Here is a 13129-nt window from a genome sequence, read left to right on the forward strand (position 1 = left end):
CGGCGCCATTTATATTAGTGGCAGCCAAAATGGCGCCGATGGCCCAAGAGCAGGAGATCGCGCCGGGACCCCCCCACTGGACCACCAGGTAATTTAAAACATTTTGGGGGGGTTCGGGAGGGTGGGGAATTTGTTTTAAAGGGTCGGGGTGGATTTAGGGGTTGTTTTGGTGTGCCGGTTTTCCCGCCCACCCCCTCCCTCCTCCCCCTCCCCCGATTTACGATTTTTCACGATAAATCGGGGGAATTTCTATTGTATCGCGACTAACGATTTTTGACGATTTAAAAAATATCTGACGATTTTTTTAAATTGTCAAAAAACGATTCACATCCCTATTATCCTTTACCTGGGTGAACTGGTAATGAACTGGGGAAACTGGTAATTGCTTCAGCGCGCATATCTTCTAAAAATCCCCTATTTAAGCGGTAGAGGCGCCATTTGTGTACACATGCGTGCATCTATATAAAATTGTGCACACGTACGTGTGTACAGCCTTTTTTTATACCATGCGCGCATATATGTGTCCATTGGCGCAAGCTGGCATACATGTGTATGGGCCAGTTTGGAGAAAAATTCCCTGGGCCACTATTTTCCCACAATCCGCCCCTGCCTGCAGGTGAGGTGGGGACCCTGTGGACAAGTCAGCAGAGCTGAACCACTGCTGGGCAGGAAGGTAGGATGAGGCAGTCACAGATGGAGTTTTGAGTAAAACTTTTTTCCAATTCAAAATTTTGCCATCTGAGGCAGCCGCCTCACCTTGCCTCATGATAGAACCATCCCTGGTTCCCCTGTGGTTTTGTTAATCTCATGACAACGCTCACTATTTTTCCTCTTCCTTCGGGCTACACTTGCAGGTCTGCCAAGACTCTGAGGCCTGCTAATAAGGGACAATTTTGGAACCTCTTCACACATGTAAATTAATCTGCACAAGTTATGCCCTCTGAAAAGCAGGTGCAACTTTGTGTGAGTTATTCTGTAAGCATACTGGGCCTTTTGCCCAGAAATTTTCAATGTGAACTTATGCGCACATCTATGTTTTGAAAATTCAGGGTAAAGTCTGTATAAAAGGTATGCACAGACTTTAAACAAATATACATAACTTTATTTTTAAATTATCCTCCCAAAGGGCAGTATAGAGCATCCTATATCACCAGCATTCTCAACTAAGAGGGTAAATTACACCAGTTTTCAAAGGGAACATATGCGTGTATGTTCATTTTGAAAATGATCCCATCTGAAGTACCTGTATAAGATCCATCTGCTATCTGGAGATGGTATATTTGCTATGCAAACTTACATGCTATAGAGGATAGCATTCAAACAGCAATGTGCAGCCCCATATATTTGCATATAGGGCCATGCAGAGATCTACTACAGTATTTTATAACCTGTGCACATCAGGTTATAAAATATGTGCATATGTGTGTAACGGTGGCTTCGTACCCTTACTAGATATTTTTCCCTCAGTTTGGATATTTTGTATTCTTAGATCCTCCCCAGGTGTTGGCCATTCACCCTGTTTTGGGATTGGTCAGTGCTCCCTTTTATAAACTAGGGTTGAAAATGCTCAAAGTGAGGTTGGTTGCACCTTTTGGTTATGGTTGGAAGTTTACTTTGGTTGGAGTTTTTTGACCTTTTAAGAGAACTGGCTATTTTTCTGACTAGCTCCCAGGTCAGAAGGCCAAAACCCCCTGTCTGAGGGGACTGGATTTTGGTCATGTGTTGGTCATGTGTTCTGTGCCCAGTTAAAGTACAGGCATCAGGATCTAGGGTAGTGCATCGCCCGCCACACACAAAATGGAGTGTATGTTGCCCTTGGAGTAAGAAATGTTGAGTTTTTGTTTCCGGAGGGAGATATTTTTCCACCACCACCATCTCCCTGCCTATTTTGTAGAGAAGAGAGTTTTTGTTTCCTATTATGGGGATTTTGGACTTTGGACCTCTATTCAGAGGCTGAACATGCATAGAGAGACCTTAGAACTTGGAGTTATCATTTTGCTTTTCCTTATGATGATTTTTTTCATTCTTGCCTAGATTCTATTTTTTAAGTTACTATAAACTTTTTTTTTTAACACCACTCCAAGTCTTTGTCTGCTTTCTTGAACCTGAGAACCAGCCTGCTGAAACTGCTGAGAAGTACCACTGTGAGAAGAGTGGCTGAGTGGAGGAAGAGACTCTACTAGGTGCCCATCCCCAAGAGCCTAGGGCCCCAGAGGCTTGTCTTGTCTTCCTCTCCACCAGTTGGACCCCAACTTCCCAGGTGCTAACTACTGCAGAGAAAGAACCAAGAGGGGGTTATACGTGAATATCTGCAATGCATGGAAAGTGGCAACTTTTCCTACCTGTTTTACAAACATATGCATTTTGTTGTATTCGGAGTTAGCAGTCTGCTAGGGAGTTAGCAATCAGATGTAAATCTGCTGTTAGTTAGACTGTGAACTAGTAGCAATCTGTTATTAATGGCTCCTAAAGGAGGAGGAGTCAGCAATCTTGTAGTGTCTCAGATATCGTCTTGGTAAGGAGTAGCAATCTGTAATGAATCTGATATAGTTGTGGGTGGATTCCTGGACTGGTGGCAGATGACCACGCCCCCGGGAGGATATCCCGAGAGGGACCACCGGCTCGGCTTGAGTATGGAGACAGACACACATTAGTTCTTTTATTAAACAGGTTTTTGAAACCACCAGAGGTGGCAGTAGTGAGCTGATATGCCCGGCAGGGCTGTAGTCCCTCAGGTACTGGAACAGCGATCCAGGATGGCTGAGCTGTTGAGAAACTGTAGAAAGTGAGTAGGCAGAGTAGGCAGAGTTCATAAACAGAACTAGATGACAAAACTCACATAAGGTCTCAAGGGAACTCAGGAGCTGGAAAGGTTTAGGCCCTTGAGGAGCGGGTACCTGGTTCCAGGGAAAGCTCTGAGAGAGCGATGGTAACTCACAATTGTTTGTAGCAGTGATAACTTCCAAGCAGTAGAGAATCTTCAGAGTGTCCAGAAACATGGGCCCTCGAGGAGCGAGTACCGGTTCCTATCTGTAATCTGAAAGTAAAGAAAAAGAGCGAGGCCCCCGAGGAGCGGGTACATCTGGTAAGTCCGAGGAGGCAGAGTAGCTTGGGAGGTGTAGCCGAAGCAATCCCCCTTGCTAACTCAGTTAGATAGTGAAATAGAGATCTTTAAATATTGGAAGCGGATGACGTCATCTCAGGGAGACGCCCCTGAGGTTTGCGCTCTTGCTGGTACTTCAATCAGAGCACGCGCGCCCTAGGTCTTCAGGCAACATGGCGGATCTGCAACGTCAAGCCGGTCTGGGGACGCCGGAGGGAGAAGGCATGGAGACGCCACGGCAGCCAGCCGTCCATCAGACCCAGAGGGAGTCGCCACAGAGGTAAAGAGGGCAGAGTGAGGACGTTGAGCAGCGACAGTCGCAACACATGTGTATTTTATGCAAGGAAACAAGTGTGATTTGCTCACGTAAAACTCTGTTTAAGCGTGGAAGTCGTGATATTTTAAAACTTGCACACGTAATTGAAATCACAAGTTTGCTGAAACTTCCACCAGGCCACTCTTCTCCAGGTTATCAAGACCTTCCTAGTTTTTCACTCTGAACGTGGCCCACCCAGACCTCCCATAGAACCAACAGCAAATAACAGATGAGTCTGACATCAATTGGTCAAGGTAATTAGCGGGTATAAAATTACATGAATAAGTTGCCAAATATACATGCGTAAGTCTCTTATAAAATAGCAACTTGCACACGTACCTTCTGGCCCTGCTCTGGAACACCCCTAGACTGCCACAAGATAAAAACTACGTATGTACTTTTGATGTTTGTATAATAGCATGCATGCAAATACAAACTACTTACATGCATATATGTTCATTTTACATATGCAAATGTTTTGTAAAGTCACCCCACACTTTTTAATTGAAATATGTGCAGAAGTACAAACTCCACGCCAACCCTGCCCTAGGGAATGCTTCTGCAAAGTCTGGGTGAACCTATGCACGTGCATGACAAACATGCGTAAGTTTACCTGCATATCAAGCGGATAATTTTATAAAACCCCTTTTCTGCACGGAAAACACTGTTTTATGCATGAAAATGTGTTTGAAAATTATCCCCTAAGAACAGTGATGGAACTAAATAACTGTCAAATGGACATGTTCATAGATTTAATGTAGCCCCTTGATGACAGGTGCAATTACAGTGGAGTACAGAGCAGCAGGTGATTCTTTCATAAGCTTAAATTATCAGATAGTAGGGAAGGCACTATCCACGGATGCCAGCTCCGGTCCTAATTCCTTGTGCATTTCTGTGCCATAATTATCAAAAGTGCAAAAAGTAACTTTAAATCATTAGACTGAAAAGCTATGACCTGCAAATCACAGAACAAACCTTAACATAAATAAAGAGAAGGCCTCATGTCTACAAGGACACTGACATGTGGCTACTTGGTTTAAGAGGATCTATAATGGCCTACATTAAAATGGAGAGTTCCTCACCTGTCAGAACCAGCGTCCACGGCTGTGAGAGGAGGTAACTGGGTAGGAGGGTTGTGGGGGCTGCCCTGTACATTGTGGCCTGGAGATGGGTGACTGGGAGGGTGTTGGGGAGGTATGGTCCCAGCAGCTGTTCCACTTCGACTTGAGTGAGTACTGGAAAACATGGGACCTGAAACCAAAATGAGAACAGTCAGTTTGAGGACACACTTGGCAGGGTTTTGCTGATCGTTTACCACACGCTAAAAAGTAAACAATGAATACAAATATAGCCAAAGATATCTATAATTCTTTAAAAGAGGTTTCAGAAAAAATTAAAGGAACCTGGAGATTTTTCAACAAAAATATCTCAAATGGGTTCAAAGAATTTTTTTTTCTCTGAGATAATCCGTGTCAGATATGCAAGGAATCAAAAGTGACTTTGAGGAAATCCAGAGCAGGATTTGTTTTTGAATCAGCAAATCCGCTTCAGATTTACCGTAAGTCGATAGACTTAGGAATTTTCCTCAGATCTGCTGGAAAAAGTTTCCAATTCCCAGTGAATCTGGGAAAATAATCTTAAATTTCCATCAGACGTGAACCAAGCTAAAATCTGTCTTAAGTTCATAAAATTCTCCAGGCACTAGTATTGACTAGTTTAGATTATTGTAATGCGCTTTATTTTGGACTTCCTGTATCTTGGATAAAAGCTCTGTAGGCAGCCCAAAATACAATTGCACGGAATTTGATTGGTACACCTGCCTTAATTAAGGCTGTACTGATTAACTACCAATATCTATATGGATGACATTTTAAAAAATTGTATCTCTGATTCACAAGGCTTTGGGATAGATTTTCAAAGGTACGGGCGGGCGTACATGTGCGTGAACTACCCAGCGCGCAAAGGATGCCCGGTTTTATTAAGGATGTGCATCATTTTTTTGAAGGATGAAAATATCGTACGATATTTTCTAATCCATCAAGTATCAGGGGTCCGCAAAAATGATAGGAAAAACGAAAGGGCACACAGGAAAAAGAAACCCAAACCCAGCCAACCCTTTAGATCTAACTATTTACAATCCCCCACCCCCCCAAAACTTTCCTAAAGTACCTGGTGGTCCAGTGGGGGTCCCGGGAGCAATCTCCCGCTCTTGGGCCGTCGGCTGCCAGTAAACAAAATGGCGCCGATGGCCCTTTGCCCTTACCATGTGACAGGGGCTATCGATGCCATTGGCCGGCCCCTATTACATGGTAGGAGCAATGGATGGCCCGCGGGTCCACGATCCCGAAACCAGAACCTATTCCGGCACCCGATTCACATCTCTAGATTTTATAACATGCACGCGCATGTTATAAAATCGGGCGCACATGTGTGCGTGCCAGGTAGCGCGGTGCACATGTAGGCCGTGTGTGCTTCTTTTAAAATCTACCCCTATATGCCACTGAATTGTCCATAGGATTTACTCAAGTAAATGACTTTTGAAAATTGCTATGATAGGAGCCGATGCAATAAATTTGTGTAGAAAGCAGGCGCTGAACAATCAGCGCCCGCTCTCTTAACGCACCCCAGGTGCCCCCAAGGGGGACGCTATGCAATATTTAAATTAGAGGGTTGCGTTAGCAAGGAGGCACTAGGGTCATTTGTGTGACCCTAGCGCCTCCTTGCTAACAAGAGCCCAATCGGTTTTCATGATTCGGCCATCCGCCGACAAGGAAAACCGACGCCGAGGGTTCAGGAAGCAAACGCTTGTCAGTCGAGTGCCGTTTCCTGAACCCGACTGTCTATTTTTTTTTTTTTTTACTTTTTTTGTTTCTTTAATTTTTCATCCTACTTAATATCACAACGATATTAAGTAGAAGGCAGTACAGAAAAACTGTTTTTTCTGCTTCTCTGTACTTGTTTTTGATGCGCTCATCTATTAACGCCTGCTCCAGGCAGGCATTAATAGATGACAATTAAATGTGCGTCCGAGACGCACATTTTTTTTTTTCATCGGGAATGAATGCCTAATAGCCACATTCACATGCATTTGCATGTGATGAGCGCTATTAGATTCACTCCATGTTGGACGCGTATTGAATATGTGCTAATCTTCTTATTGCATTAGGGGATTGATTAGTGCCTATTCTAGGACTTCCAAACCCTCATAATTTAATAGCTTCCCTTCTCCCTTGTTAGCCCCAACCCTTAAATCTCCGCTGATGTATTTAGCTTTTTTTTTGTTTTACGACTTACACACCATCCACAGCAGAAGTAAAGTTATGTGGCTGGGGACTCTGGCGTGCGCCTTTGAGTGTTAAGTGTTTATGTGCAAATTTCAAGGTGAAATCCAGGAACACCCATGCCCCATCCAGACCATGCCCATGTCCTGCCCCTTTTTCAGAACTTTTCATTTGCGCATGTAGCAGGAGATATGCGCGTACATGGACGGCTTTTAAAATCCGCTCAGTGCAAGCCGGCCCAACTTGTTGGCACACACCAGGCTTTTAAAATCCACCTTTTAAATAAATAAAAATATAATCTTTGAATTTGACTTCAAGTTATTCACATGTACTTGAATATAACACCTGTAAAACATACAATACCTCTATGCTGACAATGGAAATCATTTATCAAGAACTGCTTTTTGGGGTTTTTTTTTTTTGACAGTGTGGCTAAAAGTTTATTGTCAAACTTTTCAAGAAGGGCCTAGCAAAGCTGTACCCAGCCACCTGAGCTCCTGTCCTAGTTCTTTGAACCAGGGCTTCCCAAATCTATCTGGGGAACCCCACAACCAGCTGTTTTTTTAGATATCTATAATGTGAAATGCATGAGATAAATCGGAATGCATTGGAAATTCAGCATATGCAAATTGATTTCATGCATATTCATTGTGGACATTCTGAAAACCCAAATGGCTGTAGCATTCCCAGGACAGGTTTGGGAAATGCTACTTTAAACTTCTTTGAGACATCATTGCAGACCCTTGAAGGAGCTGTGGAGCCTGTAGTTTGCATTGGGTGGAATCCCTGAAGTTTTCAGGGATTTCTGCAGGAAAAGTGGCTGCTGTCTGTGTCAGGGACCAAACAGTTCTCTCCAGGGGGGGCAGTGTAGGCTGAGTGGAAGAGTACCTTGATAAGGATCATGATTGTTACCCTTAACTATCTTTAGAGGCCCTACTGCAATCTGAGGTCTCAGTCCTTTAGTTCAATGTAAAGGATTCTCACACGATACAAATTTAAAGGACCATACATTACAAAATCAGAAGCCTTAGAGTCTCAGGTTTGTGAAATACAGGCCATAAAACTAGCTGTTACTAAAGAAAACATGGTTCTGAAATCTAAAGCTGAAAATATTAATATTATGACTCTTGAATTCTCCTAAGTCTAATACAATGTTTCCGATGGAAATATTTCAAAAATATCTTACAGAAGTCCTGAAACGTCTAGTGTAAGCATTACCTCTAACTTCACAGAAAATCTTGGAAGAAGAGGATTTACATGCAGAGCATTTGTCCATGGACAACCTGAATGTGAGTCATTTACAGAACACTATGAAAGCCAATATTACATCTTCACCTATTGTGGCTTTCTGTCTACTTGAATCTGATCAAGATTAGACTTTTAAAATGTTTTAATGTTATTAAGATCAAGAGGTTTTCGGTTGTAAAATCTGGATTTTTCCTGATATTTCTAAAGCTACACAGTACAAACATTTTCAGAATTGCATTAAATAGCATTGCCTATTGGTACATTTTTTTCATCCTCTGATTTCTGTGTGAAAATACTTTATCAAATATAAGGATGGGACGTACATGTTTTATGGCACCACTCATTTAAGATCTTTTCTGAATAATACATTTTCAGTAATGCCAGGGTTTAGTATTCCCTTGTCATGCATTATTTTCTTGTGGATCTGTTTTGGGGGTGGAATGTTCTCAGTCATAATTACTTTTTTTTACATTTGGGATACCTCTGTGATTTTACATTGCCATTATTATGACTTTGACAATGCAGAAACATATTTTGCTTTTTTCCCCTTGGATCTTCTCTCAATTGAAGGCTATCAGAAATTGGCACCATAGTGTTTTTTCTTCATTTTCTCTCTTAGTCGAATCTGTTTAGTGTGGAAGAATCTTGAATTTTATTTTGTAATATTTACTGTGGGCAATTGACTTTATTTTTTTTATGTATACTCTTTTTGTACATTTTGAAAATGTTAATTAAAATAAAAGATAAAAAAAAACTATTGCAAAAGTAATGCATTTAAAAATATATAATTTGTTATGCAGACTGGAAGATATAAAATGATTAGTGACTGATGTAAAAATCTGAGCATGAACATAAAAATTGCTACATTTTGAAGCTCCGTGCTGGCAATTTATACCCATCATTATCCACTGTAATCTGTCAAAGCATTTTACAGTGAATTGGTAAAATGGGAATTGCGGATTTATGTTTACGATCTTGGTGGATCAAGTAAAATAGCACAAGCTGAAGCAATACTCAGCAGCACCTCAGCAAGAACAGACTCAGCAGGATGGGCAAAATTCTGTGCTTTCAATGTGCATCCAAATAGAAAGAAAGGATTTAAGCAGTGCCGAGATGAGCGAGGGCTGAGAAGAGCACCTGACCCAAGTGCAATGCCTAAAAGGGTATCGTTGGGGTTGCCCGTCTCTTCGGATGTTCTTCAGGGTTTGGAGGAAGGGCTATATATAAGGAAGCATTGGTTTTGCTCAGCTCCCAGGAACTTTGAGCCACACATACCCCCATGCTGTTCTCATGATGATTGCCAAGAGGAATGGGGTGATGATCACTGTGTGGCTTAAAGTGACTTGAGCACCGCATAGAACTATGAAATGAATTACCTGAATCAATAAGACTGTTAATGGAAAAAAAGAAATTCAAACAAGAATTTAAAGCCTGGCTCTTCAGGCGCACGCATGTTATGAAATCGATAGGCTGCGAGCACATGTGCGCCGGATTTTATAGTCCATGCGCGCATGTGTGCGTGGCGTGCGCAAGGGGGGAGGGGGTAAAATTGTGCAAATTTGCGCGGCAACGCATCGGGCTTCCCCAGTTCCCTTCACCCTACCCTAACCTCTCTTCCCCTTCCCCTCTCCTCCCCACCCTCTAAACCCTTTCTCCTACCTGTGGATGTTTTTATTTTGTAGTTTACTGCTTCAACGAAGCAGTAGCAACTTGCGCGCGCCTGGATGCCCTTCCCCGGTACAGCGGTAAGTGGCCACTGTACCGGCCACCTCCAGCCCCGCCCTTCCCCATTCCCTGCCCCCTTCCCGCCCCTTTAACTTGGCCCGGCACTTCGGCGCGTAATGGGGGTTACGCACGTGGCCGGGCATTTTTGAAGATGCGTGCACACGTGTAACCCTCCCCCCCCCCCCGTTTTTCGCGTGCGCGGGAGGGGTGTGTGTGTGTGTGAAAACCAAGTCTTTAATGAACATTATTATTCTAGAAATATGACTTCTTCTCAGCACAGCAAATAATAATTGACAAATCTATTCAAAACTGAAACAGTAAATATCAATATTAGACTGTTAACTTTGAATGTTTTGATTATTCAATAGTATTAAAAGAGATACAATTACTTTAAATAAGAACCTGTTAATACAATACTATACAATGTAATCGGCTGCAATTTATGTGAACCGTTGGGATCTTCTGTTGGAATGACGGGATATAAAAAGCATAAATAAAATAAAACAGAGCTAGGTGTCTGCACCGGTGTCAGGGAGAGTGGGAGAGGGAGCGAGGATGCAGAATGGTTTTCTGGGGAAGGAGGTGGGAGCGAGCCAGAAATGTGCAGGAGCTCACGGCTGAAGGACGGAGGTGGAGCGGAGCCTGTGCCAAAACCCAGAGTTGCCTTGGTAAGAAGGGATGAGAGAGAGGGAAGTGACTGCTGCTGGATGGTGGGGCTATTGGAGGAGAGAGAAAGCGAGGGAGATATAAGGATGGATGCTCTTGCACAGGAGGGGAAAGATAGAGAAAAACATTTGGCTGGGGGTAGGGGTGGGAGGGAGGAAACAGGAGAATGCTGGTTATGTGGAGGGAAAGAGAGAAATGGGGGATGCTGCGCTGGAGTCAGTTGCCACCAAAGGATGGAGAGCTATGCCAAAGCTGCTGCCAATACATGAGTAAATAATTTGCACCCTAGTTTTCCCTACTCTTATCCTATTTTTGTTTTCAATATTAAAAATAGCATTTACAAAGTTTTAGAGTTATTTAAATTTATATAAATTTTCTATATGTTTTACTGATTTTTGGGTATGTGTTTCTATGACTTTCCATACTATGCTTTATTTGGTAAAAATGTATGGTGTATCTGAGACTTGTTAGACTCCTCTTATCTACCCTTACCATCAGCATATGTAGTAGGTTTAGTTGTGTGAACCTTGCACCCCTAAAATTGCCATCAGTAATCTCGAAGCACTTTCAACTCAGGGTGGGTTTTGGGGTGGGAGGGGGCAGTGTAACATTGGTCTGCCTAGGGCGCAAGGGTCTATAGACCCTTGTAACATCGCCCCACCCTGAGTTGAAAGTGCCCCTCTTACAGTGGGAGGTACAGGCAGTGTGAGCATGGAGGGGGTAAGCTGGGTTCAGGAAATGTATCTGAGACCTCTTCTAAGGCTGTTAGGCATTGCATATCTGTTGTCTTTGAAACAGTGCTGATCTTTTTAGTTATATCAGAGGTCTATGGGACATGGAAGTAATTTTATAGACCTTTAAACAGCAGCCTGTTTCACTTTAATATAGCTCCTAGCCAGAAGATCTTTATCACTCCTCTTCTCTGTTTTCAAGGGTAAGGATTTGAACAGGCAACGTCATGTGTACTCCTAATCTCCCTATGCTATGATTTTATTAAGGGGATACCTAAAATACTAGAAACATAATACACAGAACCCCTGCTTGTGGCTTAGCTAAACTCAAATCTGGTGCTCTAAAGGGGAGGTGAGTGCTTTCTATGGATATACAAGCAGATCTTCCTTACCCCACATTCAGCCTTGAATACAAGGAAGCCCCAATCCACAGTGACAAGAGGAATGGGCTCTCACAGGGGATCCTCATAAATAGGCTTAACAGAGTCCAAACAATCTTTAAAGGTAGGAAGATGAATCATCTGGTGGCTGACCGCTAAAAAGAGAAAACTTCCTTACTCCTTTCCCTTAAATTAGGGGGAAAATTACACAGCAGGAAGCAGCAAGCTCCTGACTGCTTGAAAATCTAACTAAAAATCCACGAGGATAGCAGGTGCTGTGGGTTGATAAACAGCTAGGACACACCATCTGCATGTTCCCATACGGGTGAGCAAAACCTAAACTTCTCTCATTTATTTTCTCTTTGAACCTCCCACCTTAACCTACATTCCTTTAGAAAGAGGAAACCAAAGGTCCCTTACATAGGCATTCATGTTTTCAGGATATCCATAATGATTATGCATGAGCAGGATTAGCATGCAGTGCCTGCACTGTAATGATAATCTATGCCATGCCCTATCAGTATGGATATTGTGAAACCCTGAATGCCCAGGTGTGTTCCAAGGACTGAATTGAGAGTTCCTGATATAAGCCATTTCTGCGCTGATGAATACACATAGTACATGTTTATCACATCAATAAGGAGAAGGTACGTGCACAGGGCACATGTGGATATGTGAATAACAATAAACGTATAACTTTTCTATTTTCATTGTATATACAGTACTACATATTATATTGCTTGCATAAACTACATATTCCATATACATGAAAATATGTGCTATTTATGCATGTTGGTTCAATGTAACAAGTTGTTCTACTGTAAACCGGGGTGAAGGCTGACTGCTAAACCTCGGTATATAAAAGCACCGAAATAAATAAATAAATAAATAAATAAATAAATGTTTGTGAGTAAAAAGGGTAAGCTCTCAGTGCATGTTTCTACTTGCACCGTGTTACACAGAAGTGGAGCAATGTTAAAGAAGCCTAATTTCCTGCTCTAAGAGGTGGACTTTCTGGTCCATCAAGTTATGAATGACCAGCATCTTTTGTATGGCCCTCAGTCCAGGAGAATGGGGTCATACAGGAAGGGGCAGCTCTGGATATATAGTATTTAAAAACAATCATAGTATAAATGAACTTTGCCACAAGTGGTGGGACCCGAGACAGCTGGTAAAAAGGAAGCAGGTCGGGCTGGTTGTAGAGGGAGCTGACAGCCAGGTCAGCTTCACTGTTGCAGAGTAATTGGAGCTAAGCACCATATCAGAAACTGCAGTGGGAGGGGTATTTTATTTTATTTATTTAAGATCTTATATTTCGCGACCTCCAGATATCTATTCGGTATAGATTACATAAAAACATTCATAAAAGAAGCTATAAACAAGAAACCTCCCAAATTGAACTTTCACAAGGTAGGCATTGTATTTAGGAAACTCTGAAAACTGTGAGTATAGATTGAAGTATCATATGTATTTTTCCTTTTTGGGGTATACCTGGGCCTTGTACTGTGAAAGTCTTGAGCACTTGTGCTCACAAGGAAGGCCTAAGCACCCTAAGTCTCTTGATCTCCCCTGGGTTTCTGGACAGGCAGAAAACCTGCATCTTGTAATAGCCATAATGCACTTGTCAGTACCTAGATGTTTCCAGTTCCATAGTCAACTGTCCCAGAGCTCTCCCAAAA

At 42.5% G+C, this 13129-nt stretch overlaps 1 protein-coding gene across 4 annotated transcripts in view; it reads right to left on the bottom strand.

The window, feature by feature from the left end:
- Window positions 1–13129, bottom strand: part of GLIS3 (GLIS family zinc finger 3) — a 1101679-nt gene that overhangs the window by 87810 nt on the left and 1000740 nt on the right. For all 4 annotated transcript variants that reach the window (XM_029613449.1, XM_029613441.1, XM_029613435.1 and 1 more), the window contains exon 8: window positions 4502–4670. In XM_029613449.1, coding sequence (XP_029469309.1) covers window positions 4502–4670 — 169 coding nt within the window. The remainder of the gene's footprint in view (window positions 1–4501; window positions 4671–13129) is intronic.

Source organism: Rhinatrema bivittatum, chromosome 1, assembly GCF_901001135.1.
Source record: "Rhinatrema bivittatum chromosome 1, aRhiBiv1.1, whole genome shotgun sequence".
Taxonomy (NCBI): Eukaryota; Metazoa; Chordata; class Amphibia; order Gymnophiona; family Rhinatrematidae; genus Rhinatrema; species Rhinatrema bivittatum.